General features: G+C 31.0%; 3 protein-coding genes across 5 annotated transcripts; 1 reads left to right on the top strand and 2 right to left on the bottom strand.

The window, feature by feature from the left end:
* Positions 1,930–12,810, top strand: LOC109330323 (protein BONZAI 3). The gene is made up of 16 exons (XM_019564479.1): positions 1,930–2,168; positions 3,220–3,267; positions 4,573–4,721; positions 4,849–4,897; positions 5,568–5,624; positions 6,328–6,507; positions 6,607–6,741; positions 7,352–7,413; positions 7,522–7,618; positions 7,706–7,820; positions 8,196–8,272; positions 8,790–8,927; positions 10,585–10,752; positions 11,236–11,353; positions 11,610–11,702; positions 12,523–12,810. The coding sequence occupies exons 1-16, from the start codon at positions 2,013–2,015 to the stop codon at positions 12,645–12,647; spliced, it is 1,767 nt and encodes a 588-aa protein (XP_019420024.1). The 5' UTR covers positions 1,930–2,012; the 3' UTR covers positions 12,648–12,810.
* LOC109330324 lies at positions 13,259–15,948 on the bottom strand. Of its 2 annotated transcripts, XM_019564481.1 has the most exons (8): positions 15,606–15,948; positions 14,795–15,013; positions 14,486–14,572; positions 14,244–14,390; positions 13,984–14,010; positions 13,775–13,870; positions 13,462–13,682; positions 13,259–13,428 (listed from the first exon to the last, which is right to left on the bottom strand). In XM_019564481.1, exons 1-7 carry the CDS (start codon positions 15,858–15,860, stop codon positions 13,482–13,484), a joined length of 1,032 nt encoding a protein of 343 aa, XP_019420026.1. In that variant the 5' UTR covers positions 15,861–15,948; the 3' UTR covers positions 13,259–13,428; positions 13,462–13,481. The 2 variants fall into 2 exon arrangements, with proteins under 2 accessions (XP_019420026.1, XP_019420025.1); XM_019564480.1 differs by having other exon boundaries at positions 13,259–13,682.
* On the bottom strand, positions 17,241–17,968 carry LOC109328900 (histone H2AX-like). Of its 2 annotated transcripts, XR_002105487.1 has the most exons (3): positions 17,683–17,968; positions 17,322–17,593; positions 17,241–17,282 (listed from the first exon to the last, which is right to left on the bottom strand). XR_002105487.1 is itself a non-coding variant. In XM_019562541.1 (2 exons), the coding sequence occupies exons 1-2, from the start codon at positions 17,881–17,883 to the stop codon at positions 17,372–17,374; spliced, it is 423 nt and encodes a 140-aa protein (XP_019418086.1). In that variant the 5' UTR covers positions 17,884–17,968; the 3' UTR covers positions 17,241–17,371. The 2 variants fall into 2 exon arrangements, 1 of the variants encoding a protein (XP_019418086.1); XM_019562541.1 differs by having other exon boundaries at positions 17,241–17,593.

Genomic DNA, 20,951 nt, shown 5'->3' with positions numbered 1-20,951 from the left:
AAATGTATGAGGTCAAATAAATAGTTCGAAAAAGGAGATTTATATAAGATAATCTTTGTCACCACTTTGTGGAAATTTGTTAGACAATATGTTACATTCACAAACTCTATCCGTAAAAAAATTGTTAACTTTCACGTGTGAATGAAGAATTATCCGAGAGAAAAACTTGTATAGAGATATATTCAACATATCATATTTATGTTTTTTTAATGTTATTATTTAAAATTAAATTTAAATTTTTAATGTATCATACAAAATTTATAATAATTTTTACCCTGTCAGCAAATCCTCACCATTTATATGTTAGTTAGTATTGACTTTCAAATAAAAGTATTACAAATCAATAGTGGATGATATGCTAACAGTGTAAAAAACTTTACATTATCAATGCATAGATTTTAAACTCAATTTATAAATTTATAAATTGTCTCCACATAAATTCGTTTCCACATAATTATTTCTCATCATCAGAACTTTAAATCATAATGATTGATAAGGATATGTATCATAATCACAAGACCACCATTATATATGTATAATTAATGACTTGACCTTGAAACAAATAAAAGTGGTCGTTGCAAAAAATTAGTCATCTTTTGAACTTCGCATGAAACTCCCAATTTATTTTTAAACCCCTCATTGTGGGTCTCTCAAATATGATTTAAATATGTTATGTTTATTTAAAAGTTATTGATAATAAAGTATAAATGATATAATAACAATGTAAAAATTTCTTATAGTGCCAATATATTTATATATATATTAATTTTATGGTTCAACATTGACAAGTAGAAGATGGCAACAAAAATTAATGTTCTCAAGTTCGAAGGTAATTTCCTAGTGATTTATAATCCCAAGAAACAAACAAAAATTGCCAACGTTTGGTGGAGATGTTGTACATGCAATGAATTTGGAATAACCAATCTATCTTAGAACGTGTCAAACTTTAAAATAACTCCTTCATTGCAATTCCTAGTAGGGTCAACATAACTTATGACCGGTTGGTCCGATCAGTTTAACCATAAACTGAATATTTAAGTTTCTTATTTAATTATTTTGCATTAAATTAGGATGACTAGGTTGATTTTAGTTTAAAAATGACATTGGATGGTTGGATTGACCAGGTTAATAAAAAATATATTTAAAAAATTAAGTAATTTCGACTTATTCGTAGTTATGTTTGTTATTTGTTAGTTTATGTTCTATCAAAAATTTAATTGTTTAATAAAAATTTAAACTTATTTAGGTGTTTTTGTTGTAGTTAAAATATTAAACATATGTTGTTATATAATATTGGTTGATATTATAAAATTTTTAGAATTGTTAATGTTGGTCTAGTCAATCAGTCCAACCATTGATTCATTGGTTCCATTAATGTCTCATTGAACAAATACCCTACATGAGCAATTAATCATTTCGAGTTTTTTTGTACTATCAATAATCGTTATATCCTCATTCTATGAGTAACTAATCTTTTTCAGGGTGTATGACCGTCCCTCCCAATAAATGTCGCTATCAGAAATTAAAAACTTGTAACAGATTGATCATCTAGGAGGTCATCCAGCATTGTCTTATATCAATAGACTAATATATTCTTGGTATCGGTCAGAGTTTAATGAGACTAATTATATTGATAAAATATTATGAATTTGAGAGTTTTGGGCTTTTGGGAAGGATATTAAGATCAGAATTCAAACTACATCAATTATATTAATAAATAAATACCAAAATATAGTAATATTTTTTAACATTGTAACGTTCTTTCTTATCTATAAATAGAATATAATCAATAAGAATTTATTATCCATACCTTCCAAGTTTCTTCGTTCAATAAATTATAATAGTTTGGAGCATTCTAAGGAGGAAAAAATAGTAAGAAGTAACGCGTTTTGCAAAGATATAAAATCAGAGGAACACTATACCAATTTGATAACTCACTATTACATTATTTCACTAAGAAATTAAGAAATTTGATTGTTGTTGTATTAATTGGAATTTTGAAGTGGGAAAAAATGGGAGGGTGTTTTTCAGATTTGAGAGGAGGGAAAGAAGGTGTTGGAATACGAATGATCGATAATGGTGATGATAATGGTGGTGATGGTCATAACGATGCCGTTCGCCATTTTTATACGGCACAAGGGTTTCAACAAATGTTTACACAACTTCAGGTTCTTTAGTATTATATTTATTTTCAATTGTTTTTTCGAGTATGTAGTTGTTCTCCTAATAAGTTTGAAATTAAATATATACTTTTTGGTCGATTTAGAGGTTTCAATTTTGTTAGTTTTTTTTTTTCAATTTTTAGTTTAAACTATATAAAATGTCAAACTTATAACTTATCCCCTTTCAAAATCACTTACTATTATTATTATTGTTATATTATTATAGCACTAAATAATGTTGTTTTGTTTGAATTTAGTCATGAGATATTAACAAAGTGGTATTCTAGTACCGTAAGATTTCACTAAATATCAAAAGGTCGAGGGTAATTATACACTTCGAGAAGGGTTAGTCTTTACTCCAAAAGGTTGAGGAAGACCCTTGGTAATACTAAAGAAAATTATCACTCAACATTTTCTATTTTATTGTACTATTAAGGATATCCCCTAGCTTTTTTGGTAAATAACTAATCGGTTTGTAGCTGCCCTTCCCAACAAGTGTTACTCACAAGAATTGAACATCGACTTTGGTGATCCAAGAAAGTCTTGCACCATTAAACTAACACTTTGTTAGTTATTTATTTGTTCAAGAGGATTTCCCCCCTATTTATCTGTATTATTGTGTTTTAATTATTAATTTCTATGTTTAATGGTTACATAGAGATATGATGTAATTGAAAAAAATACAATAAATATCATGTTTTTTTAACCAACTACATTTGTTAATAGACATACTTTTTTTACAATGGGGCAAATAAATTAAATGGATGTAATCTATCAAAACATTAAATGTGTGTGTATAATTGATACATGTCAATATTCAGATTTATAAAATAGTCAAAACCTTAACTATAATCTCATCAATAAACTTTCACGAAGATGCTATTTATTTAAAAAATTATTTTAAAGTCGTATAACAATTGGAGTGTGATGCGATTGTGGTGGTCAGCATAATTATAACTACGGCCGCATTATCATAATGCGGTCTATAATTTAAAAGCATGGTTGAAAATTAAACTTGGTGGACAAATATTTATGGTCTTTTACTCTTGTGCTGCAGTTATCTCTGTCAGCATCTAATTTACTTGATCGGGACATTGCATCAAAGGTATATATATTGTGTTTATTTATGTGTATCCTTTATATTTGTCTTAATAGATATCCATATCTTGTGTCGACAAAAGGGTAACCCGATACTCAAAGTAATGGAGTTTGGGAATGATAGATGTATATAGTTTTATCTTTGCAAGAAGAGATATTGTTTTTAGGATTTGAATCCGTGATCTCATAATCACTAAATAACAACCTTACCATTATGACAAGCTCATCCTCTAAAAAAATGTTTGCTTCAAAGAGTCTCGTACACGAGTCTCCTACTTAGTGAGGTCTGAGAAGAGTAGATGTATATGGCGTTATCTTATAAGTGAAGAGAATGTTTGTGATATGTTTACTTCCACATCATGTCAAATTTACATGCTGAATTGTTTATCTAGAGAAGATAGTCAAATCAACTTGTAATATTGTTATACTTGAAAACCACAAATTCAAATGTACATATATTGTTGTATTTAATCAAGCAATTGGGTTGTTATACTTTGTTGTGTATTACTAATTGATTGAATTTTTTAACATTGTGTTCTTGTAAACTTTTATTTTTTTTGTTGTTGCTGATGATCTTATAAACATAATTTTAATGTCAAAGTGCCCCCACAAATTGGTGGCATCAGCTTTTAATTAGCATAGTTTTACTTAAATTGTGTGTATCATACCAACACTAATGTATCAGATCGCATCAAAACTTTGTAATTAAGTGTGTTTCGGTGAGAGCAGTATTAGGCTAGTTGACCTCTTGGGAAAGTCCTCATGTTACACCTTTTTTAAAGCCAACCTCACCTGGTAGCATAAATTTACTGGATCCCATCAAAACTCTCCGGTCAAACATGTTTGGGCGAAAGTAGTATTAGGATGGTTGACCTCCTGAAAAGTCTTCATGTTACACATTTTTAAAGCCAACCTCACTTAGTAGGATAAATTTATGGGAATGAAGTATCTCCTGATATAAGGAGATAAATTATCTCCTCCTGTCACTGAAATTATGACATATGTCATGTTTCATCATTTTTCTATAAAAATATTTTTTTAAATAAACAAAATAGCACACATGTCACATTTTTACTAGCTAGAGGAAATAAGTTATCTCCTGATATGAGGAGATACATTATTCTCTAAATTTATTGGATCCCGAAACTCTGCAGTTAAGCGTGTTTGGGTAAGACTAGTATTAGGATGATTGACTTTCTGGGAAGTCGTCATGTTACACTTCTTTTAATATTGACCTCACCTGGTGGGATAAAGACTTGATTATTGTTGTTGTGGTTTAACTTAAATCCCTTTTGTTTAAATTTCATTTCAGAGTGATCCAATGGTTGTTGTGTATGCAAAGAAAAAAGATGGAATAGTTGAAGAGTTAGGTAGAACTGAAGTGATACTAAACTGTTTGAATCCACAGTGGATACAGAAAATTAATGTAACATTTCAGTTTGAGATTGTTCAACAATTAGAGTAAGTTATCATTGATCTATGTTCTTTGTATATTTCAATAAAAAATATTTTCACTATTTATGCAATGAACCTTCTTTGTAATGAACTTATTTAATTACAACTCTCTATTATTTTGCTTTTGTTTCAGATTTCATGTGTATGATGTTGATACACAATATCATTGCATTCCCACAAAGGTTTGTAAATCATCGGTCACTAAAATTATGACATGTGTACTAATTTTTTTAGTTTTAAAAATGTTTTTTTTAGAAAATGATAAATATTACACATATAATGATTTTAGTTGCTGAAGTATATAACTTATTTTCTGGTACGAGGATATATATTATTCTCGTTTATCAAACAGAAAAATCCTTATTTAATTGTAGTTTGCAATAAAAACAGTCATTAATGTATATATGTAATGGTTTTGAAAAATTACTAATCATAAACTTGCACAATATTTATTAAGTATTGAGGTTGATGAATGAGAACTTAAAGCCTTTCATGTCATACTTTTAAATTGCTTATATTGGATAATTAGTTTATTTATTTGGTAGTTTTACAAGTGAAAATAATTAACTGATTTCATATTGTTGATCCATATCATAGAGATTTGACAAAGTTTTTATATTAGTTGTCGGCCGTCTAACATAATCTTTAACTTTTATTCGGGCTTAGGACTAACTATATATGATATCAAGCATATATATTATCATGACAATGAGAGTGGAAAGGTGCAAACTGATTAAGGTGGTGATAAGTAAATTGCAACTAGACATGAAAATTTTAGATATGAGATTCTGTGTTTATGATGAAGTTTATATTTGATAAGTAACTAAGAACATACTTTATTTGTTCTTGTAGGCACTAAAACTGAAAGATCAAGATTTTCTTGGAATGGCCAATTGCATTTTATCAGAGGTCACTTTTACTCGACATAGATCACCTATCCTAAACTGTGTCTTACTTCATGTATCAAGCCAATTAAAGTGCTACTTTTTATAATTTTTTGTTTTTAAAAATATTATTTTATTCACGTGTCAACGTATGATTGGCTTGAGATAGGAAATGGAACACGGTCGGAGACAGGTGATCTCCATGCACTTATATTAATATGTCCACTATTTTATTTCATTTTTGCAATATCTGATCTTGTTGTTGAAAAGAAAAAAAAAACTTATTACATTTGGTTATTGCGATTGTTGTTATTGTGGTCGTTACGATGCGGATTGGGCCATTGTGGTGTGAATTATTTTGTGATTAAAGAAATATTTTTGAATCGAATGTGGTCTGATTTAGTTGCATTGCGGCCCAATGGGCTGCATCTTTGTGATTCGGAGTCACACCACAATTGCAGTGTGATACGTTTATGGTGTTCACCACAACAGCAATATTGTGGCCGCATCAGGTGAGGTGATGCGGTCTGCAATTTAAATCAATGTTGTTTGCTAATTCTAATTTTTATTATACTAAGAAAAAACAGCGGCCCAATATACGAGACTCTCACTTAATGAGGTATCGGAATGGTATATGTATTCAGTCTTATCCTCGCGAGCGGAGAGACTATTTCCTGTATAATTTCTATGACATTTTCTTAAACTGGTGTCTCTTCTATGTGTGGCAGATTGTGACTAAACAAAGCCAGAAAATAACCTTAAGGCTCCAAAGCAAAATTGGGTATAGTAGCTCAAGAAATCTAGGGGCACTTAATGTTCATGCTGAGGAGACAATTTCTTCAAGGAATGCTATTGAGATGATATTTCATTGCACTAACTTGGATAACAAGGACATTTTTTCTAAAACTGTACATATTCAATATCCTGTTATTACATGTTCTATATTTAAGTGCATATTTATTTTCCATTCCTAAAATTCCACATAATTTTTTTTTTTGCTTTTATAGGATCCTTTTATCAGAATATCAAGAATTGTTGAGAGTGGAGGTTCAGTTCCTATTTGCAAGACTGAAGTTATTGACAACAATTTAAATCCAATATGGAAACCACTTTGCCTTAGCTCCAAGCAGTTTGGAAGTAAAGTAAGCTTGTTATCTCTTCTTAAGACTAACAATGAATTGAACCAACTCGATATTTGTTCGAAACTCGACTCGTTATTTAGCTCGGTAACTTTAATTCATGAACCAAACGAGTTGAACTTGAACTAAAAATTGAGCTCGTTAAATAAACGAGGGCCAAGTATAGTTCGAAACGTTAGGTTCATGAACTGACTCGATTATATACATACATATATACATGCGAGTGACCCAAGTTATCTACTTGTATATGTATAATCTGCCAACACCTTGTCGATCTTTAAATTTATGCTGATGAACAACATAAATTTGAGTTCGTTAACCTGCTCGAAAGTTCATGAACTCTAATTGAGCTAAACTTTAGGTGAAAAAATAGCTTGCCATTAAACCCGACTCGAGCCAATTCTTAATGAGTCGAGCTGAATTGAGCCAAACTTGACTAGAACCAATACTTAACGAGTCAAGCTGAATTGAGACAAGTTCGACTCGACTTGTTTCCACCCCAATTTCTGGTTTTAGCACATTTGATGCAAAATCATGAAATTGCTAGAATAATTTTTTATTTACCTGTGTACCATGATGCTTATCTACTTTCCAAATTTGAACTTCTATGCAGGAAAATCCATTGATTATTGAGTGTTTTGATTTCAATAGCAATGGAAATCATGTACTTGTAGGGTAATTTTGCTAACTTTTATTTTTTGCTAGTTTTCCTACAATTTCTTGGGTTTCATTTTCTAGTTCATAGATGCAAAAATCACATTGATATAATTTTTATGTGATTAGTAAAATGCAGAAATCAATAGTGGATCTTGAAAAGCTTAACAAAGAGAAAATAGGTGCAAATTTTGTGATACCATCCTCCAATCACAGTAAAGAAAAGGTTTTTATTGATCCATGCAATATAATTACATTATGGCTCTATTCTTCTTACATAAACTCATAATGCTGAAAAATCTTTTCACTATAGGTTCTAAAGGGTAAATTATTTGTGGATCAATATTGTGAAATTGAACAGTTCAGTTTTATTGACTACATATCTAGTGGATTTGAACTGAACTTTATGGTTGCTGTAGATTTCACAGGTAAGTAACAGTAATTCTATTAAGAGTAAATATTCATTTTAGTCCCTCATATTTTTTCGACTTTACCAGTTTAGTCCTTCAAAATAGAAAAGACCTAAAATGGTCCCTAAAATTTCAAATGTGAGTCAAATTAGTCTTTTTTAGCATATTTTATAACATTTGGTAGCGACTAATTTGACTCCAAAAATGATTAATTTGACCCACATTTGAAATTTTTAGAGACCATTTTAGGTCCTTTTTTATAAGGGCTAAACCGCTAAACTGGTAAAGTAAAAAAATATGAGGGACTAAAATGAGTATTTACTCTTGTATTAAATGAAGTTTATTACTAATTTCATGTTTGTAGCTTTGCTTAATGCTTCAAAATTTGTCTAGCTTCAAATGGAAATCCTTATCAACCAGATTCTTTGCACTACATTGATGTATCTGGCAGGTTAAATTCATACCAAAGGGTAAGCTTGATACTTCTTGTCAATGAAAAGCACAATTCAAAACCAATCTTGTATTTTGTCTGGTATCTATATAAATTCCAGAGTTTATCTGAAACACGATTCTCTCATTTTGGTAGAGGACTGTGAATTAGTTCTTGCATATAATTGATGATGTGCACTCGCTTACAAGTACAACAAACGAGGTTTTTTTTATATCCAGAGTGGTTCTCCTATGGTAAAACAAAAGTTGATTTAAACTTAAAAGAAGCAACAGTAGAAACGGACTTCGGGGAGCTATAGAAACCCTACTTATAATTAACAGTTAATGGTAATAATATAAGTATAAATAACATACCGAACATATCAATTAAGTATACCCCTAGGTATCGGTATTTGACAAGATAATTTATGGTTTACTGTACTCATATCAAAAGAGAATTACATATCAAGTGATTATAGACTAAATTCAATAATAGGGTAACATTATATTCTGATCTATTGTATTTTGTTGTGTAATAAAAATGGTAATAATTTGTAGGCTATAATGGAGGTTGGGGAAGTTATTCAGTTCTATGACTCTGATAAGCATTTTCCTGCTTGGGGCTTTGGAGGAAAGACATATAGTGGCACCATTTCCCATTGTTTTAATCTCAATGGAAGTCAAAGTGGCTCTGAGGTGAGAGGCTCTTGTTTTTTTTGGGTACAATGGCCCTTTCCTTATTCACACTACATGAGACTCTTACATTGTTTGGTTTAGAGAAGAAAAATCGAGAAAAGAAAAGTTGAGGAAGGAAAACTTGAGAAAAGAAAATGGATAGAAAATGTGATGATTTTTTAGTTGTTTGGTATGATAAAAAATGGAAAGAAAATGAAGAAAAAATAATATAATTATTATTAATAATGATATGTCCAAAATCATGTTTTAAACTAATAAAAAACATACAATGTGAATTAAAAAATTAAATATTTTTTATTTTTTTTCTGTTTTTATTTCATCGTCATTGGTTTGGAACATGGTTTAAGACATACTTTGGGACAATCGATCTGGTACAATTTTTTCTACATGTTTTTCTCTTAATAATGGAGAGAAAACATAATACATGGGCCCCACAAATTTTCTATTTCCTTCATTCTTTTTAATGCAACCAAACAATGGAAAAAACTATTTTTCTTTCTCTTTCATTCCTCCCCTTTTACCCAACTTAGATGATGGTCTAGTGGAGTAAGAGCATCTCCAATGGAGAACAACATTTTCATTCTTATTTAGGTCTCATATTATTTTATAATTTATTATAACTCTCCATTAAATAAGAATGTCTATTTTTTTCTCACAATGACGAACGTCATTCTTATTCTTGTTTGGGTCTTACACCATCTACCTTTTTCCATAACATCTATCCTCTCTCTCCTCACTTTCCTTTGGTTAAGGACAACCAAGAATTGTTCTTATTTAAGAACAAAAGTTAAGAAATAAGAATGACACAGTGGAAAATAGAGTAAGAATATTCTTATTCTATTAAAAATAACCTTCAGAACAACTATTGTGGTTGCTCTAAGACTCCACTGAATTCCGAATATCGTACTAGACTAAAGGTGCCACAATAAGAGATACTCTTAGTGTTATACCATAATGAAGAATACCATTATACAAAAAAAAATATTTCTCTATTTTATGCTTTGATATTCATCCACTCTAATATAAAAACCAAATGTTCCAATGTTGTTCTGAAATATTGTAAAAAGGGTATTTCTCTTCTTGAAAAGGTAGAATAGTATTCTTAATTGTCATTTTTTCACTCTATTGATAATATCATTTCTATGAAGCACTAGTTCTATGAAAACATAAACAAAACAGTACAATTCTTATTTGCAATTTTGCCATCAGCCCTTGAATTTAGAAACAAAACTGAAATATAATTCTATAGTGGAGCAACAAACTTCACCTACATGATATAGGACTTGTATTTTAATGTTGGAAATGCTTGAAATATGTTATTGTATTAGTCTCACATTGTCTACTATCAGAATAGAGTAGAATATCAATGTTATATATTGAACTCAGGTTGTAATGTGCACCAGATATAATCATCAAATAGAAACACCCCATGAGCAGGTGGACCCATGGGTGTGCTAGGGTTTGTAATATTTATTCTCTAATAATATCATGTTGGCCGCTCACAATTTGTCGAACCCCGTTAACAAATTCTCTTATTTCTTCTATTTATTCTATGCACATTATTTGATTACTTGTAACCAACGCTACACAATAATCACTTCCGCTGCACCAACATTTACTTTGCATCCAATATATATATTCACCTTCTTTGTTTCAGGTTGTAGGAATTGAAGGCATAATGAATGCTTATACTAGTGCTTTACACAATGTCACTCTAGCAGGACCCACTTTATTTGGCCCTATTATCAACATGGCTGCACAAATGGCTTCTCAGTCACTCTCATCATCTAACTGCACCAAGTACCATGTATTGCTTATCATAACGGTGAGGAGAAACTGTTTCCAGAATTTTAACCCGTTAACTCATGGTTACTAAGCAACAACCTTAACATTGTGCTAACTTATACACATAATTGATTCCTTACTTTGAGCTGAACAATCACGTGTCTTTATCTTTTTTATATGATGGAGTAGTAGATGTATGCAGCCTTATCCCCACAAGTGGAAAGGTTGTTTCCAGGATTTAAACTTGTGACTTCATGCTCACTAAGCAACAATCTTATCGTTGCACCAAACTCACCTCTAAAATGGCAATCCATTACACGAGACTCTTACTTAATAGGGTTTGGGATGATAGATATACGGAACCTTATCCCCGCAAGTAAAGAGATTGTTTTTAAGATTTGAACTTGTGACCTCGTGGTCACTAAGCAAAACCTTATCGTTGTACCAACCCGAATTGATTCTTTACTTTTGATGAGACCACATATTTGAGCTGAACAATCAAATGTCTTTATCTTTTTTATAGGATGGAGTAGTGACAGATATTCAAGAAACAATAGATGCCCTAGTGAAATCTTCTGACCTTCCCCTATCTATTCTTATAGTTGGAGTTGGAAATGCTGATTTCAAGAGCATGGAGGTTTACCTTCTTATCCTTGTCCAAGTTTTCATTGGATACACATCTGCTGTCTCACACTTTGTACCACTCCATGTCCCATGGGCATGTGATTAGTCAGAAGTGGCACAAAGCGTGAGACAGCATATATACTCTCGTTTTCCTTACACTACATTGAATCATTTAGTTGCATGGCAATGTTTTGTTTTCATAATAATCATGGGATATAGTAACCAATACATAGAGATAAAAAGAATGACATGTTCATATTGGTTTACAGATATTGGATGCTGATAATGGGCATAGATTAGAGAGTTCTAATGGTCGTATAGCTACAAGAGATATAGTGCAGTTTGTCCCTATGAGAGAAGTTCAAAGTAAGTATCACTTGCTTCTCAAGTTTAGTTTTAAAAATAAAAAAAATCATATTTTGAGTGTTATTAGTGTTACAAGAGTTTAATATCTATACATTGCTTATGTATGGTGTCATACTATATTGTCTCACAACTTTTGATGTAAAGACAAGAATGTCTTCTATTTCATATGTTTTTTTGTGGGTCGGGATCCTGGGAAATACATGAAAAGCAAAAGAAAAAAAAAATAGTATGATGTGACATTTTTATCCTTTAAATGTAATGTGATTACACTTTTGTCCTTAAATGCAAAAGCAAAGACAATAAATTGTATCTCCTGTATCGGAGATTAAGGTGGAAACAGGTTATGCCGCCTACCAGAGGCCTATTACCTGACCTATAACAGGCTAGGCAAGGCCAGACTTTTTCGTAAACAGGCCAGACTCAGGCTTTTTCAAAAGCCTATTTAATTTAACAGGTTGTAGGCCATCCAAAAGGCCAATTAAACTTAACAGGTCGGCCTATTTAGTTATATTATGTAGTATGTTCATATTATACAATTTTAATATAAGTAATATTATTATACATATGTAATATTAATATAAAAATATAATTTAATTGTTAGGGCTAGAAGAGCCTAATTAAAAGTAGAAATATTAACTTATTTAAATGTAGACATGATAGTTAAATAGACTTTTAAACAGGCTAACAAGTCAGGTCAGACCTATGATTTGAACAAGCTAACATGTCAGACCCAGACTCCTACATGTTATATAGGTTGGGCATGTTTAAGACAAAATCTGGCTTAACCTATCTCTTGTTCATGAAATTTTCATTCACACAGGTGGACAAATCTCAGTTGTACAAGCTCTTTTGGAAGAACTACCTGATCAATTTTTGAGTTTCATGAGAAGTAAGGATATCAAGCCACTTCCTTCCCATTTCCCTCACTCACCCTCTAATCATTAAATTTTATATTTTTATGTAAGATATAAATGTGCGATAGATTGTGGGGTCGGAGGGTTGCTTAATTTACCGAGAAATATGAACAGTTATATATAAGTTGTGAGACCCATCTAAGAACAACGATAAAGTTGTACTGTTGTGGATGCTCTAACATTCTCATTCATGCTTCTTCTGGTGAATTTTCTCATTAACATACAACATTACAACCTTTTTCACTTGTTTAATTTGTGCTCTGAAATATGAATAATTATAAAATAGGTTGTGAAATCTATTTAAGACAATGATAGAGTTGCATGGTTGTGAATGATGTAAGAAAAATAAAGAATTATAAGAAAACTGGTTAGTTAAATTATGTTATGGTACACATTAATGAACTAAGTTTACAGGTTAATGTTATAAGTCTGATTCATGAGCTAACTAAAATATTTGTGACCTTGAATTGGTTCTAGTATAAGCTAAAAAAGATGGTTTAAAACATGAGTCGAGTTTTAAGTTAAACAATTCACAATCGAGCCGAATTCTCAAGTGGGACAATATTTCATATTGGTGTGTCTGATAGTTCATGCTCTAGAAATCATACCATAATTGCCTTTTTGAGTTCTTTATCTCCAATATCAAAACAGTTGGTCATCTTCTGTAGAAATTATTATATCTACACAAACAATTAATACAATCAAGAAACTGCATTAATTTACTGATTTTCGACTGTAACAAAGGATATTTACATTTCCCTCCTGGAACATAGTAACATGAAAGAAAAGTTTCTGGAAATCTTAACAATATCATGGAACACGGCATTAACGGTTAAAGGAATCATCAAGGGATATCCAATTCCAATTACAGATCTGAAACGTCGATAGAATTCTCTATAATCTCAATGCAGGATCCTACAGAATTTCCCATGGAGATGGCCTCGGCAAGCTTAGCTCGAGCTGCTTCATGTCGACGCAAGAGTAAGATTGTGTTTAGCACGGACCATCTAACTTGAGAATCTGCCTTCTTCTGTGTGAAGCCAAGGCCTTTAAGCAATAAATCCAACTACACGAAATTACGAAAATCGCGATTAGTAGTGTAAATGTATTGTTAGCTTTCCCTCTGTCATGACTAAGTATGTTAGAAAGTACATAAACCTGTCTTATGTCATTCAATCCTCCTTCAGCAAATCCATATATAAGGTACTCAGTTGACACACCAGCCAATGCTATACATGAAAATCTGTTTAGTGTCTGATAAAATAAAACATGTTTTGTTAGATGATTAAACATCGTAATCTGAAGAGAATCATTTAACGCAAATTTATAAACTGAAAATTAGAAGTCGGTTTAAGACAGAAACGTACCGTAGCTGATACTTTTCCTGCATTAACCTGCATGACATAGAAGGTTCTAACGATCAACGAATATATTTGTCAATTAGTTCACAGGATGCTATAAACAAACTGTTTAATGCCAGATAGAATCACTCAACCGAAACAATCGTGCAACGAGTCTTAACACAGATGTCTGGCTGTTACTCTCTAAACACACACGCATACCGTAAAAGTCTAAAACTAAGCCGAGTACATTGGAATTTATGAAGTGAAAAAGCACATCGACTTACTTCTTCTAGAAACTCAAAATCAACAAATGCAGTGCCTGCTTGAACATTGAGAGATCCCTCCTTCTTGAGGGCATCCAAACTAGAAATAGTATAGCTTTTAGGAAGAATTCCTAGCAGATAAGCAACTAAAAAATGACCAGCTTCATGCTGCATAATTTAAATTGTTATGGTCACTTCATGGTCTTTAAGATGCACAATAAAATTGTTTAAGTGCAGAAATAAGCGAATATCACGAGTCTGACTTGAATAACCCTTTGGTGGTATTTTGGACTGAAACTGTGACCAATTGTATCAAGAACCAAATTACCAATACCTCCACTAAAAGCAACCTGCATACAATCAATATGATGAGCAATGGTCAATACAATCTGAGAAACATGTGAGTTAACAAACATGAATGATAGAGAGGGTAATATATTAGGATTCTGCAGTTAAACCTTTCATTCATGTTGAAAATGGCATTTCAAATAAGGCTAATGAACTCTTAACACGCCCAACAAACCAGAATTACACAGAAAGCATAAGAGAATAAGCTCGGCCAAGTACATTACCGCATCTAGTGTCCATAGAAATAGCAGTCCAACCGATATATAAAAGATTTGCTGCGTAGAAATTCCAAAGGTGTACCATGCAGTAAGCCCTCCTACAATAGTGGCAATCTGAAGGTTTCTCTCTATTGAACCAAGAGTTGTGTCCAGTGGAGACAGAAGAGATAAAGCTTCTATTCCATTTAGCTTCAATTCATCCAAAGTGTAAAGCCTTTGAGGCACCTACACAAGCATTCACATTTCACACAATAAATGGTGCACAATTCGAAAAATGAATAAACACTGCATAATTTAAAAATTAAAGGCAGCTCAGTACACGAGGCTCTCAAAATAAAATTAAGTGAAACACTGCATGGTTATAGATTAAGTGAAACATCAATTGGTCTCTAAAATTGACATCATTATCCAATTTGGTCTCAGAGATCATGAAGAGGAAAAGGTTTAGTATGTGAGTTTGACAATTATCAATCAATTTAGTCTCTGACAAATGTCTCACTTGATAGGTTAAGACTTAAGTGCTAGTTTAGCACACAAGTCCCTATAAAAATGAGATTGTTGATTTTTCAAAAAGGACTACCAAAAACAAACAGAAAAACAACTTTGCAGGGACCAAATTGATCAATTGGACTAAATTTCACAAACAAAGTTGATCTTTTAAAATCTTAGGAACTAAATTGACTAAGGGTTGTGAAAGTGAGGGACTAAATTTGCTTTTACATGATGAGAAATTTCAAATCAAACAAATGATTTACTCATTAGAATTCTAGTCTTCTTTCAACCAAATTAGTGAACATTAACAAGTAACAAAACTAACCTGCGTGGCTGCACCAAAACATTTAAGGCCACCAGGTTTACCTTGAAAATCCTTGACAAGTGCAAGAGCTGCTCTATCATCCCCTTTTGTTAGTTCCTTATCCACTTGTTCTAGTACTTGTTTCTTACTTACCTCAACCTTAGAACAACATCGGATTCTGACCCTTAATTCATAAGGAACATGTTTCTGTTGTTGGGGATATGAAAGTGATGTTAGAGACATACCCACATAGTGGATCAACCCCAAACTACTCATTTCATGAAAATTCTTATGATGGGTTAAGTGGAATTATCTCTCAATAAAGCCATTGTTGGGCATTTTGCATGACATGCGCTCTTCACCACATAAACAAAATATCACATTATGTTTAGAAAAAGAGAGGAAAAATAATTTACTTATAAATTATCCCCCAAAGAAAGAATTACTTTTTACTTTTATTGTTGATATTTCCAAGAACTTTTATTTGCTACAGATTAAATAAAATATATTGTCCAATTTCTATATTTTTTTGGCATTAATGTTGTATAACTTTTAAAATAATTGTCATAGATTAAATTAAATAAAGAGTAAATTACACTGACACTCCCTGAGTTTTAGTGAAATTACACAAACCACCCCTCACTTTTCTACACCTAGTCCAATTGATCAATTTGGTAATGACTCATTTCTAGTCCTCACTTTTCGCTTTTATAATGTATAAGTAAGTTATGATATACAAATCAACAAATCAATGTATCGTTATTATTTTTTGTTACAAAATGCATTAACAATTCTAAAAAAGTATAGTTTAAATCGCTCTTATAATGTATCATAACGAACCAAAAATAATAAAGAAATATTGACTCATATATTATTTGGACTTGTCTTAATAATATATCATATTTTGTTTAACTTAATTGCGTTTATCACATTTTTTGTTTAAAATATTACATTTATTTCTTATACACTTATTTGATCAGTGTAATTTTGTATAATTTCACTAAAACTCAGGAGAGTCAGTATAATTTACTCTTAAATAAACAAGTTTCTATATTTTTGACATTAATGTTGTATACCTTCTGAAATAATAACAACGCCAATTTTTCTAATAAGAATGAGAAAAAACATTGTCTTATATTATCATTCATTTTCAATACAAAAGTGTTTCAACTATATTCACATAAATATTAAACTCAACATTATACCTTTAGATTCCTAAATATGCTCACAACAAAAGCACATAATAAAAAACTCATTACCACAAATTCTTATTGAATAAACTGGATTTTCTATAAATAACCAAAAAAAAATCGATTTTTATAAAATATTAAAAACTTAGTAGTAGGTATAAGAATTTTATGAAAGGACGATGCCTCCCAATATGAAGATAGATATGTAAAACACTTCGAATTATATTTTGCTTTTATTTTCTACATTCCTTTTTCATTTAGTTTTTAACATCTAAGTGCAAAGAATGTTTATTTAAATTGTTTTCAACTTTTATTTGAATTTTGAAAATACGTTACCTTACACATCAAAGTAGTTTTGGAATTAAATGAGTATATAGGTTTTTCATCAAAATAATATGTTGTTTAATAATGAATTAAATTATACATCTACTATTGCTTATATAAAAAAAACATATACCAATATATATGATTCATGACACAAATAATTCAGATTATAAATTACCAATTCCTTGCATTCAAAGTTTCATAAAAACAGATATCACAATACAATCCAAAACTTGTATATTACAACCGAATCAAAATCCATTCTAGAACCTTCTAGAACTCTTGAGAAGCAGATCCAATTTCACCCTTTCCCTTTCCAGTTTTCTTCGGAAGCAAAGTTTGATGAATATTCGGTAACACACCACCATTAGCAATAGTCACTGATCCTAAAAGCTTGCTCAGTTCTTCATCGTTTCTAACCGCAAGTTGAATATGACGAGGAACGATTCTATTCTTCTTATTATCCCTAGCAGCATTACCAGCCAATTCTAAAACCTACAAAAATCGAATTCTACATCGTCAAAAACCTAAATCCACGAAAAAAATTGTGAAATTAGAAATTGAAAAGAGAAGAAAATGCGAACCTCGGCGGCGAGATATTCGAGAACTGCGGAGAGGTAAACGGGAGCACCAGCACCAACACGTTCAGCGTATTTTCCAGCTTTGAGAAATCTAGCGATTCTTCCAACGGGAAATTGAAGACCAGCTTTTTGAGATCGAGAAACTGATTTTGATGCCTTTGGTTTTCCTCTTCCTCCTTTTGTTGATCCTTCTTTTGAACTCATTTTCTTGATTGATTGAGAAATTTCAAAACCCTAGAAATTGTGATTTGGTTACAGAGAAAGAGAGAGAGAAGAGTGTTTTGATGAAGAAGTACAAGTTGGAATGGTTTATATAAGGTTTTAGAGTTATCTGTGATTGGTGAATATCATAAGGCGCGGATTGCCAACGTGGCATAGTGAATAAGATTCGTGGCGGTTTTGTGTTTGAGAATTTTCGAATATAAACCGCGAGGGTCTAATTTTGAAAGATGAAAAATTAAAAAGTTGGTGGAATGGTTTAATTATCCAATAATTATTAGGGTTCCTGGTTGGGCCGAGTTTAGGTTTAAATAATTTGGGTCCGATTATTATTTATTATTTTCTGATGAATTTTGTATCACTTCACCTTACAATTTGAAATATTACACTTATATTTAGTAATAGAGAATAAAACTCATATCAAATGATAAGTTGTTTTCTCTCATTATTAAAATTATAACATGTATCCTATTTTTTAAATTTTTTTTATAAAAAATGATTAAATATGACATATGTCATACTTTTATTCATGGGAGAAGATAATTTAAGAGGATATGTTTTTCTCTCTTACTAATACATATGAGATGGGTATGTTTTGATTAACTAAAATCAACAATAAGTGAGTGAAGTCACATGGTAAAATTGTAAAACTAAGTGCATGGTTTTAAATCCTTATAAAAGGTTTGTTAAGTGCATGAAATTTACTAATGGAGAAATGGGTCACCTAATTCGTTTAATTTGTATATACAAATGTCGGCAAATCAAAGGTCGATGCAAACATGCCCACATATTATTTTTGAGCAAATTCTCATACTTTCATTTTAAAACAGGATAAAAGGCTTGTGAGATATAAGTATCCACAAATAATTAAAGAGTAAGATAGCCATAAAAAATAATTAAATAAAGAAGTTAAAATAGAAAATAAGGAAAATATTAATATATTATAGGAAGTTGAACAAAAAGAATTATATTATTATAATTTTTTTGATACATTATATCGTAATTTCTTATTTAAATTGAACTGTCCTTTTTAACACTGGGCTCATGTGACCTATATTGACCAAAAAATAATCACGAGCTTGATGGATAAACAAGCCACGACAAATACACAAAATGGGCCATGATGGTAAATAAGCTTGTGGGCCCCAAACAGCATCCACTTCATTTGAAATTCCATCAATTACTTGTATATCAAAAAAAGAATTTAGTTTTACCACCACTACTAGAGCATGTCGAAATGGCTCATGAGTTAGCAAAATAATGTTACAAAATTAACAAAACATGAGTTAACCCGAAAATATTTACAAACCCTCAAACTCCATCTAGTTATAATAGATTAAATGGACCAACCTATATAAGCCCACATCATAAGGTTCCCACATAATGTTATGGGTCACAAAATATTGCATCTTTCTAAAATACGTGAAACAAGGGTAATTATTATATGGCAATGAAGTATCTCCTGGTATAAGGAGATAAATTATCTCCTCCTGTCATGTTTCATCATTTTCTATAAAAATATTTTAAAAAATAAACAAAATAACCTACATGTCACATTTTTACTGGCTAGATAAGATAAGTTATCTCCTGATATGAGGAGATACATTATTCTCTTAGCATATATCCACAAAACTCACCTTCAACTTTATATGTTTTGGAAGTATATATCATAAACTATTTTTTCTTCTTAATTACTCATTAAACTTTAATTAGTAGTGAAATTGATCCCTACATAAATACAATTTTAAATTACTAATAAAGAAATTGGAATTAACATATTAGATGGTATAAGGTTGACTAATGCTACAGGCAATTAATATCTCTATCTGCTTCAAGGAGATGTAGCTCATTTCATAGTCATGATTGAGACTAATTTAGCTCACGCAACAAAGGTTCGATTGCATCATCTGTGCTTACGACTCCGATGGGCGATGGTGTAACACTCACAAGAGGAGCGAGAAAAGAAGCATAAGGTCACCTGCGTCACAAGAGAATGGAGAAGACTACTACTCCTAAATAATATAATGGAGTTGGTTAGGAATGACCAATCACAAGTTTCATAAGTTGGATAATGACAAAGATGGAAAGCTCTTAATTAAGGAACTTAAACCCGTTATTGTTGATATTGTCGTTTATCTTAGCTTATCTCCTCATCTGATCACATCTATTCTCAGGTGTTAAATGAATTCACAAATGGTATTTTAGCATCTAATTCACTTTAAACAATTTCCTTTTTAGTGTGTTAATTCCAATTTGATTGTTAGTAATTTAAAATTATATATATGTAAGGACCAATTCCATTAATAGTTAAAGTTAAAGTTTAAGGAGTAATTAAGAATATGCAGAACTAAGTGAAACGAACCAGTGATTTAAATTTTTTTAAGTTAATATGCAGAACAACAACATCATTTTATGTCATCTTTTACCTTCCCCGCCATTTCTTGGAGTTCTATTAAGATAGGTGATTATACTCCAAAATTAGCCAAAAACCCAAGAATCACTTACCCTCGTGATCAAGAATAACACCAAAGATAAATGCTTTTGAAGATGACATGCTCCCCATGCAACACCACTCACACACAATAATCTTGATGTGTAATGCACACAGTAAAATTAATATTGAGTTCCTCCACCTCTATAATAGTTTATTAATATTGTTCACTAATTAAATCGTGTACCGACAAAATTAAATATACATATATAATATATAAATATTAATGTTGAAAAATAAAAAAAATCAATATTTTTTTTTATTTTCATTAAAAAATTAATTTTAAATAAAAACCAACCAGTATTATCGATACAGTTCAATTAAAAACTGACCGGTATGATAATTTTTGACCAATTTTAGCCAATAAATTGGTATAATTATATGACCGATAAAATTATTATACCATATCAATATTGAGATCCGTTCAATCTCCTATATGAAACAGTTTTAAGAACACTAAGAGGAGAAATAAATTGTTATTCTGAAATTGAATAGTGGGTCCCACCAAAACAGTATTATTTGGATTGTTGTGTTTTTACTTGCCACTCACTTATTCACACCT

The sequence above is a fragment of the Lupinus angustifolius genome, chromosome LG16 (assembly GCF_001865875.1).
Source record: "Lupinus angustifolius cultivar Tanjil chromosome LG16, LupAngTanjil_v1.0, whole genome shotgun sequence".
Taxonomy (NCBI): Eukaryota; Viridiplantae; Streptophyta; class Magnoliopsida; order Fabales; family Fabaceae; genus Lupinus; species Lupinus angustifolius.
Note: the sequence above shows the minus strand (reverse complement) of the source record. Positions and strands in the feature narration are given on the sequence as shown.

Coding starts and splice junctions, on each gene's coding strand:
- LOC109330323 (XM_019564479.1), top strand. CDS start 2,013: ATGGGAGGGTGTTTTTCAGATTTGAGAGGAGGGAAAGAAGGTGTTGGA. Junction 3,268..4,572: donor ATCGGGACATTGCATCAAAG/GTATATATATTG, acceptor ATTTCATTTCAG/AGTGATCCAATGGTTGTTGT. Junction 8,928..10,584: donor GAAGTCAAAGTGGCTCTGAG/GTGAGAGGCTCT, acceptor TCTTTGTTTCAG/GTTGTAGGAATTGAAGGCAT.
- LOC109330324 (XM_019564480.1), bottom strand. CDS start 15,860: ATGAGTAGTTTGGGGTTGATCCACTATGTGGGTATGTCTCTAACATCA. Junction 14,573..14,794: donor TTCTATGGACACTAGATGCG/GTAATGTACTTG, acceptor GATTGTATGCAG/GTTGCTTTTAGTGGAGGTAT. Junction 14,011..14,243: donor ATTTTGAGTTTCTAGAAGAA/GTAAGTCGATGT, acceptor TATGTCATGCAG/GTTAATGCAGGAAAAGTATC.
- LOC109328900 (XM_019562541.1), bottom strand. CDS start 17,883: ATGAGTTCAAAAGAAGGATCAACAAAAGGAGGAAGAGGAAAACCAAAG. Junction 17,594..17,682: donor TCGAATATCTCGCCGCCGAG/GTTCGCATTTTC, acceptor CGATTTTTGTAG/GTTTTAGAATTGGCTGGTAA.